General features: G+C 40.5%; 1 protein-coding gene across 1 annotated transcript; it reads right to left on the bottom strand.

The window, feature by feature from the left end:
- On the bottom strand, positions 1-26,857 carry METAP1 (methionyl aminopeptidase 1). The gene is made up of 11 exons (XM_071555897.1): positions 26,690-26,857; positions 16,891-16,942; positions 14,717-14,829; positions 13,376-13,436; positions 12,156-12,247; positions 11,337-11,420; positions 9,697-9,835; positions 6,637-6,768; positions 4,128-4,271; positions 2,255-2,320; positions 1-2,082 (listed from the first exon to the last, which is right to left on the bottom strand). Exons 1-11 carry the CDS (start codon positions 26,807-26,809, stop codon positions 1,922-1,924), a joined length of 1,164 nt encoding a protein of 387 aa, XP_071411998.1. The 5' UTR covers positions 26,810-26,857; the 3' UTR covers positions 1-1,921.
- Between the last annotated feature and the right edge of the window lie 514 nt (positions 26,858-27,371).

Genomic DNA, 27,371 nt, shown 5'->3' with positions numbered 1-27,371 from the left:
TTTCTGTTAAAAGCAGCTGCAACTTTTATTTTATAGACCAAAAATGAAGCCCCCCCACCATCATACACACACATATAGAAAAGGCAAGACCATTGTAGCCATTCAAGTGAATGATATGGTGGGCAAACCTCCAGGACAGTCATCTCCCCAGTACATCTCATTCAACACAGGTAATTCCACTCAAGTACTACAGTCTGTTCTGTTAAAAATCTATACACACACACACACACACACACACACTCTGTATGCATCATTTCAGGTCACTTTACTGCATAATTAAAAACAAAGGTAATGAAAACATTGCAATTGGACTCTTACAGCAACAGAGGTCTGAGGCACTGAGGGCAGAGAAGACATTTTCCAGCAAATTTGGGAGTACACAAGTCCAATTCTATGAAGCACTAACCCCCTTCCCCCACCTAAATTCTCAGTGCCAAGGGGAGCCAAGGGTATGCAGTACTTCGTGTTCTTGGGTCTGTGCCAACAAATCCACCATACACCTTGTAAAAGGTGAGTTTTATGCCCATGATTGTATTATTTTTAATGTCTGCCTTGGCTTAACTATTTCTTGCATTACAGTGGTGTAAGACTAAGTCTGCAGTGGGGTGTGAAAAATTTTTCATTGCAATTCAAAGAAAAAATAAATCCCCTCAGCAGAAACACCAAAGATGATGGAAGGGAAGTGAGCATGGGGAAAAAAAAAGGATAGAGAGAAGAGAGGCCTAATCAATTCACTCTCCTTAACGTAATGGTTTCCAGCTCATCATTACCCATAAAAGGTATATATTTATACTAATATTGCCCACTCCTTACACAGTTTGAGGAAAAAATGTTCAGTTTTCTTAGCTGCCCCCCTAAGACTTTACAAAAGCATGAAACTCACTCAACTGAGGGGGGGAAAACGACCCGTTTAAAAACTGCCAAAATTAAAAAAAATACAGCATTGAACATGTCTCATTTTCACACACTCAGACTTGTTTTGAGATATATACTCATTTCACTGTAAGTCTTGCAAATCCAATCCCCCACAGCTACTGTGGATGTACCTTTAAAAAACACTCCACAGTTAACACACGTAGGGATCCCATGAATCATGGGACCTTTTTGGTTCTTGTTTCATTCCTTTACCTAGGCAAGTCTGATACATCAGCTTCACCAGATTTTGGAGCAGGAGGCTGCCTGGAAGTACTGCTTCCCCAAGAAGCAGCTTATTCCAGGGAGCTGCATAAAAAATGGAATTTATTGATTTTCTCTGTAGGAAGACCATACTGTCAATTTCCAGCAAGAGAAACAAGTCCTGCCGTCAACACAGTGTCACCTACAGTTGCAATCACCCCAGCAACCATCAGCAGAGAGATGGGGACAGAAGTAAAGGTAGCCTGCTCTCGGATGTGTGTGTCTTTCTCCCTTCTGCCCCTTCCCAACTGATGAACAAGGCCCAGCCCAGGAGGACAGTATCTGCAGAAGCAGGAGCAAGTCTTTGGAACTAGAAATGCTTAAAATCTCAGGTGCCACTCATATACCAAGAGCAACAGGGCACACTGAAGTGGTGAAAAAACCTGGATCCCAAAATATCAAGTCCCGATGGGAAAGGTTACCCACGCTTTTCTATCTAGTATCATGGCAGCAACAGAAGCAATTGTGGATCTAATTGGAAGAAAGGTGCTAAAGAGATAATTGAAGAAAAAAGAAAAATATAGCGTGAGTGTTGTAGGTAGGAGGAAAGCAGGAAACTCCTTAAATTTTTCTCTGCTTTACCAGACATAGGGTCAGGTTCTTCAAGGTATTCCTCTTACCTACAATCACTGAAAACAAAGTAAATGATGAAACCTTTCTATTCTGTACTCTTAAAAAAATGCATAGTACAGAGACAAAAAATATAGGTCTGCACCATTGCGATCTCCCTGCTCAGCCTGGACTCTCACTGGGACATGAAATGGGGCCGAATGCTGTCCAGCCGCCGGGTCAGGATCTCACAGCCTGTGTCGGTGACCAGCAGCGTGTGCTCAAACTGCGCCGATCGCTTCCCGTCCCTCGTCACTGCAGTCCAACCGTCAGGCCACGTCTCGTCTTGCCAACCACCTAAAGACAGAAATGGTCACTTTTGGCCAGTTTTTAAGTAAAAGGTATCAGTTTCACGAAGAGAAATTTAAAAAAATCTATCAACTATACAGAGCATGACCAGCACCCGATGCCATTACTATTTAAGAGTAAACAAGAGTAACCATTTTACTCTTATTGCTAAATTGCTCACCTTCACAGATCATTGGTTCAATTGTAAATACATGACCTGGCTTCATGACTCCAACTGCCTTATTTTCTGCAATAAAATAAACACTCAAGTTAGAAAAAGGGATACCATCTTAGTAAATTAATGAAACCTTATATTAGAAGAATACAGCAGGAATACTGTGATTCAGAAAGCCTTTCCAAGATGACCTGTTCACTTGTCTGTTTTTACTTCTACATTGAGATTTCCTTTAATTCTTTCCTTCTCCCCATCCTCCAACACTGCAATATTTACTCAAGGAGCTTAAAATTAATTGGTGTCTTTCTCTCCAACAACTAGAATTTCAATTCTAGCTCTATAAAAACACTGAACAAATGTAATACACGAACTTCTGCACACTTCTATAATGAAAAACATCAATAAAAAACTCCAAATAAAAATAAGAAGCACTTAAAATACTCACAGAAGGCTTGAAACATCCTTATTTGTTTCCATTAAGCCATTAGCTCCCATAAATGGTAGAGATATGATAGCAGTTAAGTAATCCCATGACTCCATTTATGAAAGACACATTGCCCCTCTTGTAACTCTGGGTAATGGGGTCAGAACAGTGTCAGAGTGATAATGCTCTGTTCTTTAGCTAAGATAAAACAGCAAAGAATTTCAAGGCATCCAGGACAATAACACAGGAGCTTTTTGATGTTATATGCACCAAAAATTTTTATGTGGAGGCACATGAACTGGAGCCCTTTTCCACTGCCCTGTTTCACCTAGGATGGCAGTGCATCTTAGATGTGACAGCCTGAGAGCTGGGACAGACTCCAGCATTGCACAGGTATCTTTAACTCCAAGCTACTTTGCTGCTGTAGATGATTTGTATCAATTCTTACACAGAGATTCCCCATCCCCCTGTCTAACTCTTAATTTTGTAAATCTATTAAACTGCTTAAATCACCTAGAGGCTTTAAAAATCTAGGAGATCAAGCTGCCAAAAAGTAAACACCAGGAATTTTGATGTGCCTTTACCCCATAAATAACACTTTCTCTGTTCTCTGAAAAAATAAGGTGGTGAAACAAAAACATGGAAAGTCAGGAATCAATAAGCTACAACCATAAACGTGGCTCATTAGGAGATGGGAAGATGGAAGCACCTGTCATGTCTGAGGAAATAAGTGTCCTATCAGGGAAGCTTTACAGCTGAAGTGGGTGTAAACTGTTCATCACAGCTTCATTGGTATTTACTCTATTCCTAGTTGTCCACTGGCACTTAAGCTTCCCTCCTTTGCCTCTGTGGATACTGTTTCTTAGTCCTGCTGGATGAATTGTTACTGGGCCATGAGCATTTCCAAAAGCCAATACTGTTGGGGGAATAGTCATTCCTCCTGTGCCACACACTGTAAAGTTTCCAGCAGCACCAGATCACAACACTCAAATGAAGAAAAGTAAAAAACCAGGATCCAGATTCAGACACAACAGCCATCTATACTATTCAAAAAGCTTTTTATTTACATCTGGAAATGGCAGTAAGTTTTTGCTTAGACCTTCTAAGGAGACAAACATTTGCCTGTTCATGTCAGACAAGAATGTCCAAGGGAATTCAGTTAAGAATTCAGGCAAAAACTTCGAGTACTTAACCAGTATGGATGAGAGCCAACACTAACCTTTGGTGTAGGCACAGACTCTATTGTTATATAATATATTCACCTTATTTAGGTTCATAAAGGATGCTACAGTCCAGAGTTTAAAATAGAAATTATTTCCCAAGTGCCCAAATGCTAAATTGATGGCTGTCAGGCAACAGGCTACTTTAATAGAATATAACCAAGAAGTAAATTCAGTGCATTCATTGCAAACCACTTCTTGTCTGGGGAACAGCACAAAGGGAATGAATACTCACTGGCATAATGTGGCACATTAGGGGCTGTATGGAAAAGTTTATGGATCCCATGCCCACAGTAGCTCCGAACCACTGAAAATCCATTTGCCTGAGCGTGTTTCTGAATGATGTTTCCCAGTTCTCTGTACCGAACACCAGGTTTTACTGCAAAATTAAAGAGGTACAGATGGACATTTAGAGAGCTTTCTTTCAACATAACTAACCATCAAACACCACCTCTGCAGCACTCATGGCTTGTGTGTCCATCTGTTTTATGATTGCTTAATCCACTAAGTATACAAGTGCAATAACATGAGAGAGGAAGGAAACGGTCTCATATAAAAGAAAAAACAAGAGACAATGAAGAAAACTCCTTTTTCACAAGAACACTACTTTCTTCCTTTCATGGAGGCAAACACATTAAAAGGATGTCAAAGTTTGAAATTAAAAACAACAAAGGACATTCAAAGTACTGGGTAAGCTCTCACACCCTGAGCTGCAATGCTTCTTGCAATGAATGTACGAACTATATTTTAATATACACTTATACCTCTACTACTATGTGGAAAATGTACACAAAGGACCAAGAATGGGGAAAAAAAAAAAGGAAAATAGGTATATTCACTCTTTGACAAGATTCTCGGTGGCAACACTACAGCAAATAAGTATGTTCATATTCAGGGCTAACTTTTTTGACAAGGCCTTAGGAAGCCTTAAAGAGCTTGAAACACATGAAAACGGTGTGAGAAATTCACTTGGAGCACTTGAACAAGGGAGTAATAATATCATAAAAGCAACAATGTTTCATCCATCAGCTAATGAAGATTCATACCAAGCACAACCTTGAGCCACTTAAAATAAAAACATAATGTAAATGCTTTACCAAGACATTCACAACTCCCTGAGTATATGCTGTTCCTTCAGGAGCCAGAGGTCCAGTAGTTGTGTGGAGCCATCCTAAGCAGAATTCACATAAAGCTACAACTTTACATTAAGAAACCATTAGTTCAATTCTCTGCTAATGAAAGCCACTACAACTGAAATCCCTAAGTTGAATTTACAGAAAATAAAAAGCAATTTAGATTACTAGAATGTACATGCTTTTCCCATTTTTTTTTTTAAAGAAGTCATGCTGGGCAAGAGATTAATCTGTCAGTTTTGTACCATCCCCCTGGGGCCTGACAGTACAAGCAACACATTTCAATGCAGCCAGGAGCCCTCTGCTTCTCTCACACAGCTCTCCTAGTCAGAGCTCTGCTGGTCTAACACCAAGAAATTAAGGTGATTGAAAGAGGGGACAAGTGACCCTTTTTAACAGGTGAAACACTTGCTGCCAGAATCCCTACTCGCAGGCAAAAAAGATGGGAAAGAAAAGCTATATTGCAAATTTAAATCTCACTATAATGAACACAAAGGGGAATTTGTGTCATAGTTTATATATCAAAGCCAGGATACAAAAAATAAAAGAGAACACGTGTAACATTTGCTATAAAAATAAAAGTACAGGAGCAAAGATAAACACTCTTCTGGTTTAGCTCTGAAAAACAAAGCAGTCATTTCAGAACAGTAATCCCACATAAACAGATAATCTATTTTCCTCACAGCTCAACTCTGCAGTATGTTTTTTGGATCATAAAAAGGATACACAAGGCATTGTTCCTATGGATTTCTGTCTTTTCATCTTGGTTAGCTACCTTCAAATTATTAACCAAAGTTCTGTTTATTATAATTTTTTTCATTTATTTTTGATTAAATGCAAATTTAAAGCCTTCCTATACCACACCTTATACTCCAGTCCTTAGATGCCTTGACGTGAGTAAATTTTACTGGGGATTTTAAGAAGCTGCAGGGTATAAAAGATACAGATGACACAAGTATTTGGGACTTGGGAGATTTTTATTTGGTTTTCTGAAGCTGAACATGACATTCTCTAGTTATCTTTCTATCTTATTGTATGTCATGATGCAGCTGTCCTGAGTTACAACTAAGCCCCATAGTTAAAGTTCTGGGGGTACTGAAAGACGGGGATCTGTCTTCTCTGGCACACTGCCACAGCTGAAAATCAAGAGTTCCTAACTACTTTATGAAATAACCATTGAGTTTGGCAGGGGTAAAGAGATGTGTTTTACCTTACTGAGTCACTGTGCAACACCAAATTATAAAAGTAAAGTTTTACAAAACACACTTTGCTTGTCACATTCTCTAAACTACTCAGATCATGATGTCTTACTCAGATATCTAACAGTCAAAAAAAATCTGTTTCCATGTAAATATCATCATCTGTGGATCAGCTCAGCATCAAGTACATTTTTCTCATCAACCCACATTGCAAACACAAGTTGCAACCACTGCCCACAGAACCCTGCCATTTGAAGGATCACTGTGTTACACATCATCCGTCATCTGCTGGTGACAACACACCAAGGCTTCTGTGTGCTGCAACAGAAGTCACTCTGGGCAGTGGCAAATGTGAACACTCATATTTGAAAATCAAAACCTTAATGCTTCAGGCTGTGGTCAAAGTGTTTACCTGCATCGATGGCTTGCATTAGGCACTCGTAAGTCGTTTGGACGAGCCTCCTCGCACCCTCATCAACTTCTCCAACATAAAACGTCTCGTTCAGATCTCCGTGATAGCCATTGCGGTAGACAGTAATATCCACTGCAAAGAACACCAGACATGTGGTGAGACCAGCACTGTATTCATCACTTCTTGCCTCTTGATTTGTGAAAGAACAAACACATAAGAATGGGGTGTTCTCTCTTCCAGAAGAATCAACTCTCTCATGCTTACCCTGTAGTTTCTATGGAATTAATTAATAAGGTAGTGTTTCCCTGGTCAACCGGTTGATTTAATTTAAAAAAAGGGGGGGGGGGGGGCGGGGGGGGGCGGGGAATTCCACACCAATGCAACACTGACACAGCAAGGTTACAACTGGTATTCCAGGAAAGAGAAGCTCTTTGCTCCATGGTGATTTACCTAGTTAAAATACTTTCTTAGAATTAATTCCAGCACTAATCAGGGATATTACATTTTAAAAGGTATGTAATCATGTTTTTCCATAACAAGTTGACTTCCTGTGGTAGAATGGGTACTTTGGTGTTTTTAAGTCTTAGGTCTAATATCTGCTAGAGCAGCAAACCCAACAGAATAGTTATTGCAGTGCTATTCATGAAGAATTCAACAGACAGACCCTGTCACAAGTAAACCATCTTGAAGAAAACTGTAATTAGCAATAATACTTTAAGAATATCATGTGAGCCACTGAGAGAGACCAGTGCCACTCCAATAGGCAAATGTGGGAAAACACACACTGGTGTCAACAGTAAATCTGTACTGCTGGCAAACATTTAAGAATTAAATTAATACCCCATGAAAACAAAAATGCCTGTTGCAGATTGACGCACGTGCAGGATTACACTATCCTCCCTGCATGACTGTGTGGAACTCCAGGAATATTTACCCAGTACAGATATGGTAATGCAACAACAGAATTCCACAGAAACCAACATTCTGGTAACACATGCAGATAACAGCGTTTATCAGGGCTCCTAGGCATAGAGTACAGACTACTTGTTGCAAAGAGTCTATTTCTATAAGCCACGTGATTACAAGACTTTCTTTGACACTGCCAGATTTGGCCAGAACATCTCCCTTTGCAGACAGATTGATTTTGTTTAAAGATTTGCTCCCAGGGAACAGCAGGATAATAAAATGTTAGGATGCCCAGATCAGAGCAGGGGGCTGGACTAGACATCACCTGCCAGTACCTTCTGGATGACAATTTCCTGTTACTCCGGAAACATGTTTTGAACTTTGGCATGGCTTTCAGCAAGCTAAAAAGTTCTAAATAAAGAGAAAGATGGGCACTTTCCTGTTCTGTTTGTTGTGTACATTCTCCCCAAGGTACTTTTTCTATCTCCTCCTTGTAACCTGTTTAGTTCAGTCATCTAAAGAGGCTTCTGAGCCACTACCTTACCAAAAGGAAGCCTAGTTCTTTCTCATGAAAACAAAGGCTCCAAGCTTGAGCAAGTGCAGTCAGGGCAGGGATGTGGACAAAGGTATGACTAAACCCTCCTACAGAAGGTGTTCTCTAGGGCTGAGGTGCAGCCTTGGCACACAACGGAGAGGCAAGGCACAATGTAGATGAAGCCAACCAAGCTGATTAGAAGGATGGAGCGTGTCTCCTATGAGGGAAGGCTGAAAGAAATCAGATTGTTCAGCCTAGAAAAGAGAAGACTTCAGGGTGACCTAATTGCAGCCTTCCAGTACCTGAGGGGGGCCAATAAGAAAGATGGAGAAAGAGAGAGAGGCCACTTACAAAAGCATGTAGTGACAGTACAAGGGGGAACAGCTTCACATTGAAAGAGAGTAGTATTAGGAAGAAATTCTTTACTGTGAGAGTAGTGAGGCACTGAACAGGTTACCTAGAGAAGTTGTGGCTGCCCCATCCCCTGGAGTGTTTAAGGCCAGGTTGGATGGAGCTCTGAGCCCCCTGGTGTAGTGGAAGGTGTCCCTGCCCACAACATGAGGGTTGGAACTGGAAGATCTTTAAGGCTCCTTTCAACACAAACGATTTTATGGTTCTGTGATTCTATGAACTCAGCTTCTTTGGACTCCAGCAATGCCAGAAAAGATGACAAGAATGGAGAGCTGTGCAAAGGCATCATTTTTGTAATTAAAAAAAGATAAAAGAGCTTTGGCAGGCATTCTTACATGTACAATACAAGCTCAGAGATATCAGCCAGACTAAACCACCCCTAGAAAGCCGCAGCAATTATGAGACTTGCTCTGAAAAGGTACCCACAGCACTGAGATGTAGACTTAGCAGATTTTATTACATGCTAAAATATATAAAATCTGATGATCTAAAATTATTCCAACCTGCTTCTAGAGGCAGGTCAAAGCTTAGGATATGCTGGGTGTTTATTTAGGGATAAGAGAAAAGCAAAACAATGCAAGTGTTTGTACAAAACAAGTATTAATTTTTACTGTCAAACCAAGAAGAAATGAAAGAGAAAACAAAAAACAGTCAAGTAATTTATGAAAGTATCCCTAAACATCCAAGAAGGTGTAAGTACCTTAAGTACCATGAACAAAAAACACCTGGTACTTTTAGGAAGCTCACAAAAAGGATGTTTTTCAATATGCACCTATACAATGCCTCAACATGACCTTTACAGTCATCTTAATAGTCATGTCCATAGCAAAATTGTAAGGATCTAGAACCATCTAAGAATTCACACAGAACTAATTCAGCTGAGTAATTCAATACACATTTTATTCACTATATATACAGTCTGGAATAACTAGAATCTAGCCGACAAGTGGAATAGTCAGGCACTGTACTAATGCACAGATTAGGGCAGATGCATTATAAAGCTCTTAAAGTGGACCTTTGAAACTATTTTAATAAATAAACTCATGATTTAAGTATGCAAAGAGCAGAGGTTAATTGGTACATGGGAACAAAATCCTCTCTTAAGAACCTATTCCAATTACATTGCCTGCTTGTAAAACCTCACCTTTCTGCAGAGTTTAACTGGACAGAAGGTAGAAATGTTGAAGGTCAATTTTCACAGCACTTACCATTAACAATATCTCCCTCCTGCAATGGCCTCCTGTCAGGAATTCCATGACAGATCACTTCATTCACTGACGTACAACATGACTTAGGGAAATTATAATAGTTCAGAGGGGAAGGATAGCAATTCCTTGCAATACAAGCCTAAACAGAGAAAATACAATTTACACTTTAATAAGTTCTGTACAAAGAAAAAATACAGAGAAGACATACACAAGCTTTACAGCAAGAATGATAGGCTGAAAAGCAGTGAGTTGAAAATAAGACTCTTCAAGCATTTCTTGGCATTACAGTATTCTGTTATGTTTTGCATTTCTTACCTGGAAGAAAGTAAAACTGCTTTAATTTTGTTCCTGCTCATTTTCATGTTCAACTATGAATGCTGAAACATCCAAGTTTAAAACAATGCATGGCAATATTTATTCAGTTAAAAAACCAGTAATTTTCAATTACTGTCTTTAAGCACCTGGTCTAAGACTCTTTAGTATTTTTGCAAGACACACAAGCTGGACAAAGCAACATTTAGCACCACTCTTTCACCCCAGCTTTGAAACCTTAAGCTGCTTCCCTTGCACTCTAATAACATTTTTGGTATGTTTGCAAAACTGACTCATTTTATATATACTTACATACACACACTTTGTGACATACTGAGCAAAATACTGAAAAAAATAGTATGAACTTTTTGTTTGTTTAAAAAAATAATACTGTTTTAAAACTGTGAAGTGCCAACTAAGGATATCAGTCAGTATCAACAATCTGCCAAGCAAAAGTTTCCAAAAACTGCTCAGGAGGGGTAACACTTTTATCTACTAGTTGTTCGTATCAGACATTATGCCTAAGCAAGTTATTTGGTGTTTAATGCAGTTCAACAGAAATCTCTGGCCTAATGAAACCAGAGTAAGTGCCTTACAATCTTAGCTCAACAGCTGCAAATGTGGATAAAAAGAACCACAAAGCTCTCTAACAAATTTAGCTATAACAAAGTGGCTGCCTTCTCTGGACAGAAGTATCCTCAATTATCAGATTACATGATTCATAGAGAAGACAGCAAAGAAACAAAATTACGCAAATCAAATATCTATGAACCGCTAAGCCAGAAAAAGTCTTGACCATGTGTTTCAAATACTTCACTGGACTGTGGCTATACTTTGTCTGACCGCACCAAAAATCTTATTTCAGTTCTCTCTGAGGCATCTCAGTTCTGATTCCCAACCATAAATAACTGAAAGTTCTCCTCTGTACGTCTTAACCAACAACAGAGAGCACAAGAAGTCCATGGCCTACATATGATGTTCTTTATATAACAGTATCTGTGGAGCAAAAAGGGTTTAGAAGAAAGAAAATTAAAATCATATGATGTTAACTGAGAAAGCAGGTGAAGAAACTTAGAAGAAATCTGAAGCCAGAAATCATGGACGCAGCTGGTAGAGATAGGCCCAGCAGTTCCCAACTGATTCTGAACCCACCATTGCACTGGAGCACATTTCTACCACCTGCACTACCCACTAATTTCAAACCAGAAAATAGTTCAAAGTAAAGAAAAGGAATTCATGCAACAAAGAAAACCACACAACAGCCATTAAAAAAAAAAGACAGAAGAAACACACGTAGAAACACCAGAAGATTAATAAAATAATCTTACTAAATGGACTGCATGATCAATTTCTTCAGTAGTTACTCCTGCTTTCACCATCATGGCAGCAACATCCAATACTTCTCTAGCAAGCTGCAAATGAAACAATTTAAAATTTAAAATAGATTTAAAATTGATATATCAACCTATTTTAAATTGATTTAAAATAGGCCAGGAGTACTCTCCAGAAGATTAACAACCCATTTGAACAGCTACACTGAGACAACCAGGAATCCTGCGTGGAGTTGGGCTCTAGAAAGACTTTGAGATGTCTCCAGGTTATATGAGTAACCCACCTCTGTGAGATTTGAGAACACTCCATTTAAGATTCTGGCCACAATTTCCCTGCATACCAAACCCTTAAATCAGACTATCTAAATGCATTTCAAAGTTTGACTTCATGCTCAAGGAAATTATTACAGTTGAACAGTTCTTTTTCAAAAATTGTTAGGGATAGAGCTTTGGTTGGGTTTTCTTTTCTAGTTTTTACTTAGTACTAGCTCTAGGAGAGCAAAAAGGTCTGTTCTCATTTATGCACCATAAAACATACTCTTAACAGTAATGATGTCTCAGCCACAGATTGTCCCACTAGTAACAACAAAGCCAGGAAAAGATAAAAGATCTTTCTGCTGGCAAAATAGTGTACTGAGAATTGGGAGTCATGAGAAGAGAAAAAGCAAGAAAATATCAAGTTTCCCAAACTATTTTTCAGTGCTCTAAAGTGGTTTGAAGCTTTGTACTCTCAAATGTGCTGTCACAAACTGGTAAAATCACTACAGATTTTTAAAGAACAAAGGCACTTCATAACCAAAATCAGAGCCTCCTTACCCTACATACTACTCGCATCCCTTCTATATCCTCGGATGACAGTATTTTTATTTGAGAAGTTCCTTTTAAAGCCTGTTCTGATTCAGACATTCCTGAGAAGAAAAGGGGGGAAGGGGAAAAAAAGAAGGAAAAGGAAAAACCCATGTTATATAGAGGAGTGAGTAATTACTACACATGTCCAATCAAGCAGTTTACTTAGCTTACCAATGGTAATGAAGAACAGACTTTTTCACCACAGACTGAAGTTACAAATGCACCAAACCATTGCATTATCATCATTATCCAGACTAATCTGAATTCATAAGCCTTCCACAATACTGTAATGCCCACATGTGCTCAGGAGGCCCACTCACTTACTGTATAAACACAGCCTTAAGAATCAGATTGACAAGAAAATTATTTTATTCATAGAAAAGTATTTTTTAGTTGCTTTTAGAAAAAATTTAGTAAAAAATAATATTCTAAAAGAGCCATAAAGGATTATATGAGCTTGCAAATGTATCTGGTTACACTATTGCAATCATCATCTGATAAAAACATGTAAATTCTTCCTACCAAATTCTGTGTAAGTTCAGCTTTATAGATTAATGACCTAAAATACAGTACTTTGTGTTGTTAACAATACTTACATTCTGTAAAGAACAACTAAAGAACAGCTTAAGATCAAAAAATAATGCTAACAGACTTTATAGCTGTTTTTTGGGGAAATGCAAAGCACCAAAACGGATATAAAAAGGGCAAAATACCAAAACAAAACTCTAAGTAAGTAATTTTGAATGCATTCAGTGCCCAAAAATACCTGGAACTCATAGATCAGTTTTTGTTTGGGGGTTGCTTACTGCAGGGAGTTTTCGTTTTATTTTATGATACATTGTCTACAGATACATTGATGCTACTGAAAATGGCTTAGAATTCACCTGTGACAGTCAACTAATTGCTGTTTGTTCTGAACTTAGCAACAGGACTAGTACGTTTGGGGGGTTTTTAATTCCCTGAACACCTCTCAAAGATAACACGCTACAAATTTCAGACTTCCAAAAAAATACTTGTAAAGCTTTATTTTTGAAAAATCGGTACGTTAACAAGGGGTAGAAGTGAAAAGAACAGATAAAAGAGGTTCCCTTCTCCAGTATCTCCATCATGATTTAAAGTTTTTTTCAATTAAAAGTAAAATAGAAAGCAAACATAACACTCTATAATTGTGATTTGTTTCAAGTTACCTAATGGATGATCAGCATAATCCGGTCTCTGAATATAACTTGGCACAGGTCTTGTTGGCGTCTAAATAAACAAGTCAAAACTGGTTAGGCTGCAAGAATACTTAGAGTCACAAAACCAGCAAAATGAAATACAGTGGAATATGGCTAGGTCCACTTAGAAAAGGTTGTAAAGTTTGCAAACACTCCAGAACAGCTCAAATTTTCATTTCTCAAACATTCTCCTGTTTATTGCTTTCATATTATACAACTTTGAATACCCAACTCCAGAACTTTGTAAAAATCAAACTTTAATATGGCAAGAAAATCCAACTGGTTTTACAACATATTATCCCTGTTACATTGTAGTGTTCTTTCTGCTACTGTCCAGGCTGCAAGTGCACTGATTCCAAATACATCCTTCCTCTCTCTAGCAAGATTGTTATTTCTAACCATCACCATATTCATTGGCACTAGTTTTGTTTGCATCAATCCTCCAGTAGTCAGAAGACAAAAAAGCCAATGTTCAGCAACAACACCACTAAATTACTTGGATGGTGAAATATCCAAAACATCCTTTTCTCCAAAAACACTAAAAAACACGCACGGGCTCAGGCTCTGTTAATCTGTTCTCTGATGAGCATCTAACAGATGGAGAAGATGAAAGAGAAGATGCCACTGAGGCACCATTTCTAGCACAGGCCAATTAGAAAAGACAAATGTAAACAAAACAATATTACTCCTGTAAAAAAGCTTTAGCTTATTCCATGTACAAACTCGTACCGATTTAAAAACACTGAAGTCATCATGTTCTAAACTCACCTTTCACAGCCAAAGATCTCACTGACCTCTGTTATTCACCATTCCAGTGCTGGAGATTACTATAACCTCTGTGCCTTCAGCAGAGCTGTTCACCAGTTCACTTGCCAGGTAGTTTCAAACCATTTATATATAATAATATAAAGCCATTTATTTAAATTCTAAATTCATCTGCATTTTTCTGAACCAGACTGCTCCATAGCTGGCAAGGTCAATAAACTGGCAGGAGACATCATCTGAACTAACAGTAGCTTTCTTGCAGAGTAAATGTCAAAATATACAGCTAGAAGGTATGAGCTTAAGCCTGTTACTGATGCACGTTAACTCACAGGCACTTCTTTAGTTTTAAATATACCAAGAGATAGAACAAGTCAAATCAAAATGAACCACAGTAAGGACAGTCATACATGCCCTTGCCATCAAGTTCAGATTGTTTAAGAGGTTTTCCTCTCTCAGCTAAAATGTGGGAGGTAATCAGGTCAGGAGCGGTTCATTAGTTGCCACAGAAGGTAGCAGTGCTGGAATCGAGTGGTACCTATTGCTTACCAGTGGATAGTGTGGCCTGAGTTTACCAGTATATCGATAACCAGCCCAGGGATTTGTGTTAACGTCGCCTTCCAGAGTCCAGGAGGAAACTTCACGCTTAGCTTTTTCATCTTCTGAAAACACAACAAAAAGGAGGAAAAAAATTTGCAGCAGTAAAATCAGTCCTACTAAGAATAAGAAGTGTGGGGTCTAGAAAGTGACTCAGAAGTACCTAAGTCTAGATCTGACTCTTTCTGACATTTTAGATACTGATACAACAAAGTGTGAGTAGCAATTACCATTTTGTATTGCCTTTAAATTCTTCACATTCACAAGTCGTATTATTCTATCTCTATTCAATAGTAAACTGAGGAATGTCAGGAATGAAGCACAAATTAAGTGTAGTAATTAAGTTTTCTTAATTTGTAGTTTTATAACGTAGTGCTTGTTTTCATTCCTGGGAAAAAGCATATTCTACAGACACTCACTATCCCTTCAATTAACACTCTTGCACTGTAGATGAACGTTCCTTTCCTGTGACCTCTCTGAGCACCCAGTGACAGAAATGACCTGAAGTGGGAAGGAGGCCATCCAGCTGCCCGGTTTTAATACATGGAGCCTGCTATCCCTCCAGATCTGATAGAGTGCAGGTGCTGCCACTTCTGCATTTCAGGACAGGCAGTCTGCACCCCTTACAACATGGTCCCAAACTGCTGGGCCTTTCCAGCTCTCTCAGCCTTGTGAAATTCATGTCTGATGTGGTCCAGTCACTGACTTCATTCACAAATAACATGGTCCTAAGAGGGCAGATTGAAGGTGTTTACATAAAGGCAAGCTGATTGCCAGCATTAGCAAAAGGAGAAATATTTACTCAGAAAGAGGAGGTAAGGGTTAAGAAAGAGCATGGTAACATCAATATTTAACTTTTAACATGATAACTTGTCTGTTTTCTCTTTTTATATCTCACCAGGATGAAGAGATGGCAAAAGGTCTCCCATAGCAAGCCCTAATATGAACTACTCGAAGTCTCTGTGGCTGACACCTGAGCCATCTGCTCACATGACATTCAGCACAGATGAACCACTGACAAATAATAATTTAAAAATCCAAACTTTTTCATATCCATGCAAAGTAATAGGATGCAGAATGCCAGTGTGAACTGTGACATCCCTACACTGGGAAGGCAGAAAGAAGGAATACATTTGTAATTGTCTGTACATCTCCAATCTACTTATCATTCAACATTTATCATGGAAAAAGGAGCTTTATTGGGTTTTAGGGAAGAAGGTAAATTATTTGAAGATTTGAATTTCTGCCATGCCACTTTTTAATCCTACCTCCCTTTAAATGAAGATAAGCTTAATGAAGATAGGCAGGGTGATGAGGGGGTAGGAGGCAAGAGGGGCAGAATTGAGGTCTGCTCTTTGGTTTTAAACTCAGGGATTATTTTCAGTACTCAGGTAGGGCAGAATCTCCTGGTCTACTTGTATTTGTGTGCCAGACCTACCAGCTGTAACTAAGGCATACAGATACTCTGATTACCTTTAACTAAACTCAGCAAAATCCTAGCTATAATACATCCTTCTATCAATGGCTGCAACACACACACACACACACACACACACACACAAGATTTTCCCTCTTTTTCCAAAGAGGTACACCCCAAACGTACACAACAGCTGTACTCTGACTTGCTTCCATTCCAGCAAGTGTCTAATCACAAAGACATTGCATAGACCTTTCCCACTTTATTGTCTTTTACTGCATTAGACACCAAAATGTGATGCAGGAACAAGCCTGGCAATGCCTGACAATAATGATTTATTATTCTCCTTGCCCTTTATTTCAGCATGCCTCTTTCTCTGTTCATATACCTGGCAACACAGCTCAAGGAATAATTCATACAAACAGAAAAGTGAACAGAAGCAGAGACTCCTGTGTACTTCAGTCTCTGAAATTTTACATGGCACTTTAGATTACTGCAAACTGGACAAAATTTCAGATATGCAGAATCCAGTGCCAGATATCTTGAAAAAAATGCAATACGATTCTTAGATAGAGAAGCACAGAACAGTTGAGGTTGGAGAGGACCCCTGAAGGTCATCTGGTTGAATCCCCTGCACCTAGAGCTCACTGCACAGGACAAAACCAACTCAAAACAATATTAAAATGGATTAAAAAAAGCATGAACTTACTTGCTTTCTTGTGTAACAACTTGTGAGTGGCCCAGCTTCCCTTAAAGCATTCCTAGAATTGCAAACAAAATATACTAATAAGTGTTTTAAGTAGCACTAACACGGACAGTCATGTCATCCTGACAAAACAGAAAAGCAACTGTATTTAAAAGAAAACTGCAACATTGATTTTATTAACTCTTCTAGCAATATGTATGTAACTGCTGGTCTTAACAATACTACATTCAAAGTTTATGAACCAGAATAGGCAGAAAGTACAGCCAAAAAGACACACCTGTGGTAGTGGAATACACTAATCTAATCTTATACACTAAATATTATCCCCTTATCATTTTAATGAGTAACTAAACACCATGGTTGCTCCGAGTTGGCTGAAACTCAGAGTCTATCTCTGGACCTGATCTTACAGCACTGCAGTGGGCAGGATGGTACTCCCTCGGCTCCTACAAGAAGACATCTCCTCCTGCTAATTGCATCCCTTCTGCCTCCTTGTCCAGCTCAGGAAAGCAACAGAGGCCAATCAGCACAATCATGAGGGAATTAATGAAGGAGATTAAAGGGTGGGAAATGAGGGTTATTGAACGAAAAGAGGAAATGGAAAAGACAAAACCAGAAAGTTGAAATGGAAATCAAGAAAAGAGCGACTATGGAGGGGTCTGTCTTTCTTTTCTTCCCAAGCACAAATAGTGCAGTTCATGCAATGGACAATGAATCAGCAAAGGGGCAGATGGAAAGGGCTGGCAGCTGGAGAAGAATAAAGAAAGACTAAGCTGAAGCAAATACATGAAAAACAAGAGAAATTTAAGTAGGAAAGCTGCAGAAGGCAGCATTAGAGGCGATCCTTTAAGGTGCTAATTATTAAATTACTTGGTTTTGAAGCAGAAATTCTAATTCAATGACTGTGTGCACTCAAAACGACCAGTAGGAAACAGCTAATTCCAATCATTTACAATAAAGAGGCAGGAATCAAACTGTTTTCCTTTATAAGGAAAGACAATACTAATGCTGAATCAACATTGTAAAACTACCATCCAGAGCATACAACTGATTCAACCTAATACATACAACACTCAAGCAGTCCAAGACAACAGATCTGTAAACTAAGCCTAGAATGTAACATTCTACCCCTGCTTCAAGGTTGCTATTGAGCAGTCTTAGCTGTTTGTTCCTGTAGAGCCACCTTCTCCCCAGTTCCTCCTTAGTCTTGCAACCAGTAGTTACCAAACCACATCCAAAAAACACAGTAAAGTGATGCACCAGCACCCCTGTGTTCAAAGAGACCCTGCTGGGTGCTGTTTCCCTCATTCCCAAAACGAGCTGCTTGCTGTCTTCTGCTTCCTACAACAGATGCCAGGCGTGACTGCATTCTCTGGAGCAGCACAAGGTGCACTGTGGTGCCACAGAATGGTCTATCTGTGCAACAAGAGGCTCCAAACCCAACATTTTAGATGACTGAAGAGACAGTCACTTTGAACGAGCAGCAGAAGGTTTTACTGTACAAGCCACTGCATACAGACCTTTGCTGTTTACTGTTTCATGTTGGAGAGCTGGAAAAAAAGGAACAGGTTTTAACTGACACCTATTTTAAGAAAAAAATTAAAATGCTAAAACTGCTGTTTTCAAGGACACTGGAAGCACCAGTAGGGTTTCAATCCCCTTTCAAATACGAGGTGTCTCTGTTCTGAAGCAGAAGGATTAAACAGCTAAGGACTTAGAGCAGCTACCACGCCTGCAAACCTAGAATCCACTTATTTTATTATAAAGGAGCATTTGGTGAATGAAGACATGCATCAGCTGTTGCAATTACTGGTTGTAGTTCATTCTCTCCTTCCCCACGAGTATATTCTCCAATGTCATTCCTTTGTCCTGTACCAACAGTCTTTCCTCTTTGGTGGCCCATAACCAGAGAATACCAGGCAAACACAGCACCACTGACACTACCATAACCTGACAGACTCCATTTTGGCTTTTTATTTCCTGCAGCTGTTAACAGCCTAAGAGGATCCTTCATAAGGCTGCCATATGCCTGAGTTTTCCCAAACATGTTTTCCAGATTTTACCTGCCCCCTATTTCCAGAGGAGCAGCAGCTCTGTCGGAAGTCCTGGAGCACAGCTCCACGTGGGCTGCTGTACACTGGGACATCCCAGACAGGCACACGATGTGCACATCCATCAACAGCAACACACACAGTCAGCCTGAAGCCTTTTTGTGAGCATGGGCTACTACACATGCAGGGTACAATTAACCAGTGTCTCTGCCTCGGTCTGGCACCTTTGCAAGGCACTCAAAGGATACACTGCGCATCCATCTACAGCTCATCTATTTTGTGTAGGATCAGTCATGTGCTTCCTGTAACCACCACACTCACTGGGTCCACACAAATGACTTATATTCAACAACTTACTGCACAAGAACCACATTGCACACGACTACAGAGCTCTGCCTCGGCAATTCCAGAGTAAAATATGGCAGCTCTCATCTCACAGGTTGGAGAATCACAGCTCTGGCAACAAAGCACTACCAATGTACCAGTGCACACTGCAGGCACCCTCACCTTCTATACCTCACAGACTTCCTGACAAGCTATGGAAGAAAGCTGCTCTTTCTCTCCATCTGGGCCACTTTCTGGAGAATTTTCTGGAGAAAATGATACTTATTACTGAGCCTTCTCCTGAGACATTCGCTTCAATTTTTTTATTACCATTCTTGTCTCCTAACAATTCTTCCATGTTCCTGTGCTCCTATACAGGTGAGGATAGAAAATGACTAAATAAACAGAATCCAGGAAAAAATATCCAGGGTGATTTTTAATACTAACATTAAGAAAATAAAGGTTTTTTTTCCCCAATATGATGAAAAAAGAAACATGAAACACTGCATGGCTGTATTTTAAAATACTAAATAGCTTCAGGTGGAAGTACACAGGAATAACATGAATTTGGATTCAAGTTTCTTGTATGACTTCCTGGCTTTCATTTCAAACACTACATTCAAGCCATTCTTAAGACAATCCCACCAGTTTCAAGCTCAACTCAGTGTTCACCAGGAACCTACACATATATCAAAAGGCAACCAAAGGCACAACCAGCATTAACATCAAGAAAGATTCCTGTTGGACCACCTTGTAGAAGCTCTGTTATTTCTGTAAATGATTTTTACCTTAAGGATGCAGCCCAAAATCTGTTTAATGTTTGAAATATTGACAGAATCATTCATCACAGCAGAATTTGTTTTACAATACACTACATTTTCACTATGAATGGAATGATCACTACCAAATACCTTAAGCTTTTCTCTTTTTTTTATTAGCCATTGAAAGAATAAAACAAAATCCTTTAAAACAGTTACTGAACTAATTAGAAAAAAATTCCATGCTGTTATTTATCCTTACAGTAATAATAGGGAGCTTCTTATTCTTTCATTTTATGTATCCATGCAACCTGATTAAGAAGTGGCAAAGTACAGGCAACTGCAAATTCTAGGAGAAAAGGATGCTAAATCAACCAAGATTAGGATGTTATTACACCACAAACCTCTGCATAGCACAGACATAACCAAACTTGATTTACATAAGCTATCCAGAGACCTTGTGGATGCCCCATCCCTGGAAGAGTTCAAGGCCAGGTTGGATGGAGCTCTGAGAAACCTGAGGGGACTTGGAACTTTAAGGCTCCTTCCAACCCAGGCCATTCTGTGATTCTATGATACCCAAGCACAGAAAGCTATAAGGCACCACAGCACAGATTCAAGGCATACTCATAGATTGTGTTTCTGAACTGCCTTTGCATGGGAGTAGCTCATTTAGAGTTAGCTCTAGTAACTCTTCATCAGCACTTTCCAGCCTTAAGGATGACATCCTTCTTCAGGTCTCCTTTCATCTGTGGGTCCTGCTGCTTTACACAACCCAGCATTTGGCACTGACAATACACCTACTAGCAGGTATGCAAAAACCACCCTGCTGTACAGTTACAGAGAACTCATGCCCAACTTCCACAAAATTATTCCCTCCATCCTCTCTGCTCTTCATTTAGAGCCACTGTGATAAATTTCAAAAAAGACCTATTTTATAGCCAAAAAAAAAAAGACAGTTGGAATCAAGACTGTAGGGACAAACTGTCTGTCTCTTTGTATGTCATTATACCCTAGATTGAATAGACAAACACCTAGGAAATAGTGCCAAGCAGTACACTGCATTTAAAAATATTCCAAGCAATCATTTTAATTGAATTTACACATGTCCTTTAGAATGTAAAATTGTCTTGGGCTTAATACGAGATCATGTAGTTTTGCTTCATGAGAACTCATTTTTAACCAAATACCTTGAAGGTATGCAAAACAGAAGACAAAAAATCCCCTTAAGTACAGCATTTAGCTAAAGAAAAGTATCAGGCTATCAGTGATTATCTATCTATCTATCTATCTATCTATCTATCTATCTATCTATCTATTTCATACAATACAGATTAACTGTACATTTTATCCATAAATACAAGTGCGTTGAGGAGTGCAACTGTTAATACATTTGATGTTAAAATAAAGCAGTTGTTTCTTTTTGGCATGCTGACATCCTTCTAGGGTGATCCAAGCCCCCAGAGACAGCCTCTGGCCTGAAAAACTCTGTACAAAATTCCCAAACTAGCCTAAGCAGCATACATGAATAGTCAGTTTTTCAGAAGAGTCAAATATGTGTGTTCAGATTCAAATCCAATGGAAGCAGCTACATGCAGCATGTTGGTATCAATTTTCTCCTTCCTCTAAAGCCTGATCTTAGCCTGAGACTCCTGGATCCCACATGACTGAGCCCTTCCTTTGAGGAAGGGACTCCATTTTGCAGCTTTTCAGATTTACAGAGGTATACAACTGATTTTTCAGAGTAGTGAAGGAACAACAGACCAGAGAAATTCAAACTGAACTATCCTTTCAGTATACTGAACAGCAGCTCAGAAAGCCAACCTACAGGAGTCTGAAGTTTTACTCTCAGAAAGTTATGAGGGCTTGGCTTTTGTGCCTCAACAATAATCAGGCATTTCACTCACACACAGGTATTCATGGTGATTTATAGGCAATTAAGAATGCCAACTTCCTGATGAAGGAAATCTGTAGTATCTGCTGAGTGCCTTTTATACCTGAAGTAATCCCTGTGAGTTGCAGTTGGATCCAAGCAGCAGGTTTTAGCCTATTTTCTGTACAGCAAAGAACAATGAAGCAAGTATGAAATATGGCACTTTGTCCTACAGTCCGATGTGAGAGAGGGCAAAAATAGTTTCATTGAGGTCCACTTTTCCTCATGCCCAACACGCTGATAGTGAAAGGAAACAGCAAAGTGGGAGACAGAACACCATCCAGTCTTCTCTCCAGGACCAGAGTTTTTCACAAATTACTGTGACCTTGAGCATCCAAAACTACCAAGGGCCCAGGTCTCATTGTCAGTGAAAATGTGCCTTCCAGAAAGGAGTGAATTGTACACAAACCCACTGAGAAATCAAAACAGCATTTCTTTCCTGTCACTGAAATTCAACAAGTCACACCCCACCTCAGATGGAAAGAGCTCCATCAAGGAGTACCCACTGCTGTGAGAGAGATGCTGTTGCCTCCTACAGAGATCAGAGAAACTGTTTCCATACAAACACCTAAAACACATGGTCAACCACGGCATTCCTGTGGCAGCTTCATCATCACCCCAGTCCTCACTTCTGACTCTATAACCAGAACACCTCATATACATGGGCATCTTTGGGATTGACAATACATGGGCACACAAAGTTCTCCTTAAAATATGACTGCTATTCTGATAAAAATTCATGGCCTTCAGCTCTCGAAGAAACAAAAATGGCACTGGCCACTGACTAGAGTAAGGGAATTTTTCCAGTGAGTGTCTAGAAATAGTTATTTTTTAATTTGGCTGGAGAAATACCCCTGCACCAGCATCCAGTCCATACTACTGAAAACCTACTGTTTTGTTCAAAACACTTACACAGATATGAGAGAGGAAGTTTTCATTAAAGCAACACAAAACTATTAATAAAAGATCCATTTACCATTGGAAGGTTCATATAAAAATGGTAACTGGAGATCTCAAGAACAGTCACTACTTTCCCTTTCTTCATCATTCAGCCTCTTTTGGAGGAGACATAGAAGAAATGTAAATTGTCTATTTAAATACAAACTGTTTATGTCAACTACACACCATTTACATACAAGTGACTGTATCTATAAGGCAGATTTCACAACAGCAAATTCATCTTAGCAAGAGAAACCATACACTTGAGACATGATGCTGGCCATCTGTATTATTTCCACATCCAGAAGACAGGCTGAATTACTGTATATAACTATAAGATGCTAAACACACACAAAACTGCAGCAACTCTAAAAAACAGAAGGCAAAACAGTGAAAGAAGGTAGTCAGTAGAGATAGTACTTGATTTATTAGCCTAAAATATCATTAAGGGTTAACAGCAGACAGAATCCCTCAGAATAGTCCATGTTACACCTTGAAGTAAAAAAAAAAAAATTATGCCAGGGTTCAACACACCACCTCAGAGCTCCTCCACCGCTAAAAGCCATCTTTACTGTGTCTCCACTACCAGCTCAGAACCCTCTGCTAGGCCAGAACGCAGCTTCCTTAGTCCCCTTTCCAGCCATGACCACAGGAACAACTATTACTCAACAGCTGTACCCAGTTTCCAAAGTGCCCAACAGTCAGAGAGGAAAAAGTGTTGGCTCAAAGAAGACTCAGAGAATGTCAAAGTACTTCAGCATAAGCATTTTCAGGGCATGTTGTCGAGGTATACATTTTGCTGCAGAGAGGGGGGTAAAATAAATTACCAGAATAATGGCCTTTCTCAAGAAAAGGAGAAACACAAATTATAAATGCACTGGGGAAATCATTGTCTTGATGCAATCTACTTGAAAAGTTCAAGTCTCTATGAGCAGTAATGAAAAAAATGCTTCATCAATCCCCATACTACACTGAGATTCTCAGTCCTATACCTCCTGCATTATTTTTTCTTAGGAAACTATATGTTACTAATTCATAATCCACATTGCTTCATGCTGGTTACCTTTCTACAGCAGTTCACACTTTTCTATCGTTTATTCTTAGTGCTGGAGAAAGTAAACTCCTACAAATTTGGTTTTAGCTCTGACTGGAGTTTTGGGTGTATGAAAAAGTCCTTGTAGGCTTCCAGGAAGAAAATTAACGCAATGCCCCTGTCCATACAGATGCTCTTACGCCTTCAAGAGACACCAGCAGGTTGTCACTCAACCCCACCCTCAGTCCAGAGTAAGTGCCTGCACACCCAGCTAACACCACTGCATTCCATAAGGACAGGCTGACTTTGCGGCTGGGCTGAACTGGGCCACAACACTCTTCAGCACAATGTTCCTCAATTGCTTTATGACCCTGCAGTGCACAGCTCTGGGGAGCTAAACCAGCAAAAAGAATTAATGTAGCTGCTTTTCCTCCATTAAAAGAAAACCCTGAAAAACCCAGTAAGTGGTTCACCAAGGAATCAGGGCTAGCTTAAGGGACAGGGTAGAAGTGTGCATCCTTGGAGAACAGGACCAAGCCAGCTACAACACAGGCTGCACTGTGAGATGGAATAACATCCCAGGTCTGTCCACTCACTAGCTTATCTTACAGTTACTTATGCGTGTAAGACCACAATGGAAATGAAACCACCAAAGAGAGAACTTTGGAAAAGTTCCACAGATGCTAGCTAACCAGCCCACTGCTGTCAGCTGAAACTTGCAGGAAGTTCAGAGATTTCCTGGCTTTTAATATTCCTTCACCTGTCATGTGCTTATTTGAGCAGGCAGCCAGGCTGCCAACAGCACCTCACCTACCCCTGCTGTCTGTGCTCGCCAGACACCAGTGGAGCACTGACTGAGTCTCCTCCATGGCACACACCAGACGATGGAAGAGGAGAGCTGGAAACTTGGCACAGCCCCATGCTGGGACCCACAGAAGATACTAAGGCAGGGCTGAGGGTCCTTGCTACAGGCTGGACGTGGGGACTTTTCTCTCAATGCATGACATTTCTTGCATGTCTTTAAAACAGGCTGCTGTTACTATTCTCTGTTCTGTAACATGTCGCCCCAAAACCTTCAAAGCACCTTCCCTGTGCTTACCTACTTTACTGATCAGGACAGTGAGGCAGAGTGAGGAGGAATAACATGCCCAAGGTCACTCAGAAGTGCGATTCCCAGTTTGATATTTAATTTTCTAGGCAGGACAGCTTTACAAGTTGGTTATCCAGCAGCCTATTTTAACAAGCTAATAAATATTTCAGGTAATTCCCCTTTTACACTGTAACAGTAGCAGATATTTCAAAATAATTAAACCTAATACATAGATAACAAAAATATCTGCATCCTATATGAAATTATCTGTTTTGGAGATGGGAGAGAGGAAAGTAAAGATGTAACTACAAGTCGTCACATTGGCCTGTTCAGTCTGTTTTGTCCTCACCAACTAATACCTGTATATACTGAAGATGCATTACAACAAGTTTTACATCAGATATGTCAAAACGGGTAGTAAAGTACAGAGAAAATCCTCTAAGCCAACTATAAGGACCATATGGGAACTAGAGATACGGAATCGTCAGAAAATTTTGAGTTGCAGTCGATCTAATCTGGCATTGACTCTCAGCATATGGCACAGAGACTTCAGGGGAAAGTACCAGAAACCAAGCAGTGGGTGTGTCACATGCACGTGGGAAGCTTTCCTCTAGTCTATGCAAACCATAACTATCAGCTTACACCCTGACTCATAAAACCCCTGCCAAATTAATACACTAATCTAGCTCATGGGACTCAATGATTTTCTTATGTTTATCTACATGACTTCAATGATTTTCACCCTGGATTATAATTGTGACAAGGAAGGTCAGTGTTAAACTCTGAATTAAACACATTTTCTCACTGATTTTGACAGAAATTACACATACATAAAGTTCAAAGGATTAGGCCATGTATATTACTGCACATTTTAAAGTTAATTAAAAAAAAAACCAACAAACCACCCACAAACAAAAAAGCCCCACTCTGAACAGTCATAAGACAGTTCTTTCTATTTAAGAATCACACTCCATCACCACTGCGGTAATAGGTGAGGATGGCCGAAGACCACGGAATACATTTAATTCTCTAATTTATATGTAGGAGCTGACGGCTGTATGGTGGCCTAACCTGCACCTCTCTGCTTAGTACCCTTAGAGTAAAACACCAAAAACACACAAAGAAAAAAAAATAGGAAAGAAAAAGGAATTTAAAACAAGGAAGAGTATAAAAGCATATCCCCCAAACCTACTAATTTAAAGAAAATCTGTTTTCTGAGCAACAAGTCTCCCAGTGCCCATCAAAGCCGAGCAGCTCCAGAGCTGATGCAGACACAGACACGCACCCGCTGGAATTTGATGAGCACGTCTCATTTTGTCTCACTAAGCCCTTATTTTTAAGAGGAGCACAGGGACCCCCAGTCCTTGGGGCAGACACACACACGTGCTCCGTGCCCGCCGCTCCTCCAGCGCTCGGGTCCCGCATCGCCCGCGGCCACGAGGAGCGCCGGGGCTACTCCGCCCGCCCGGCACCCCCGGCTCCAAGCACCGGGGGTAAACTTCGTGGGGGTCCCTGCCCGGACCGTCCTCGGCGTGGCTGGCCAGGCCCGAGCGGGCAGGGAGGGAGCGCCGGGCCGGGCCCGAGAGCCGGCGCGGGCAGGCGGATCCTGCTCCTGCCGCACGCCCGGAGCCCCGCGGGGCCGGGGCCGGGCCGGGCCGGGCCGGGCCACCTCACCTGCGAGCAGAAGTAGGAGCCCTGGATGCCCAGCTTGAGGCAGGTGGGACACTGCAGCTTGGCCTCGCTACTGCAGCCCGCGGTCTCGCAGACTCTGCGGGTCTCCACCGCCGCCGCCATGCTGCCGGGCGGCCACGGGGGAGGAGCCGCCGCCCGGAGCTGCCGCCGGCTGGGGCGGGAGGGACCGGGGGAGGGACGGACGGACGGACGGACGCCAGGGAGGAGGTGCCCAGGGCTCAAAGCCGCGGCCAGCCTGGCCTTGGACAGCCCCAACGATCCACGGCTTCGCTGAGCAAGCAGCGCTGGCACCTCACCCCTGACAGCGAAGAGGGTGTTCAGAGGAGTCTGGAGAAGACAGAGGGAATCTCATTAATGCATGTAAGTATCTCAAAGGCAGGTGCCAAGAGGATGGTGCCACACTCTTTTTGGTGTTGCCCAGAGGAGCAATAGCCATAAACTAAAAGACAAGAAGTTCCACCTCGGCATGAGGAATAACTTCTTTACGCTGAGAGTGGCAGAGGACTTGAAACAGCTGCCCGAGGAGGTCGTGGAGTCTCCCTGTCTGGAGACATTCCAATCCCACCTGGATGTGTTCCTGAGATTAGCTTAGTTGGTTAAAACTTGGTTGTAATAATGCCAAGGTCATGGGTTCAATCCCCTATGTGGGCCATTGAATTAAGAG

This window comes from Pithys albifrons, chromosome 5, assembly GCF_047495875.1.
Source record: "Pithys albifrons albifrons isolate INPA30051 chromosome 5, PitAlb_v1, whole genome shotgun sequence".
Classification (NCBI taxonomy): Eukaryota; Metazoa; Chordata; class Aves; order Passeriformes; family Thamnophilidae; genus Pithys; species Pithys albifrons.
This window is presented reverse-complemented; position numbering and strand designations above follow the sequence as displayed.

Bases quoted from the DNA above. Each gene is read 5' to 3' on its own strand.
- METAP1 (XM_071555897.1), bottom strand. From the start codon at position 26,809: ATGGCGGCGGCGGTGGAGACCCGCAGAGTCTGCGAGACCGCGGGCTGC. The intron at 13,437-14,716 runs GTAAGCAATAGG...TTGTTTATTTAG, and splicing joins TCAGGCCACACTATCCACTG to ACGCCAACAAGACCTGTGCC. The intron at 4,272-6,636 runs GTAAACACTTTG...TTAATTTTGCAG, and splicing joins AATGCAAGCCATCGATGCAG to TAAAACCTGGTGTTCGGTAC.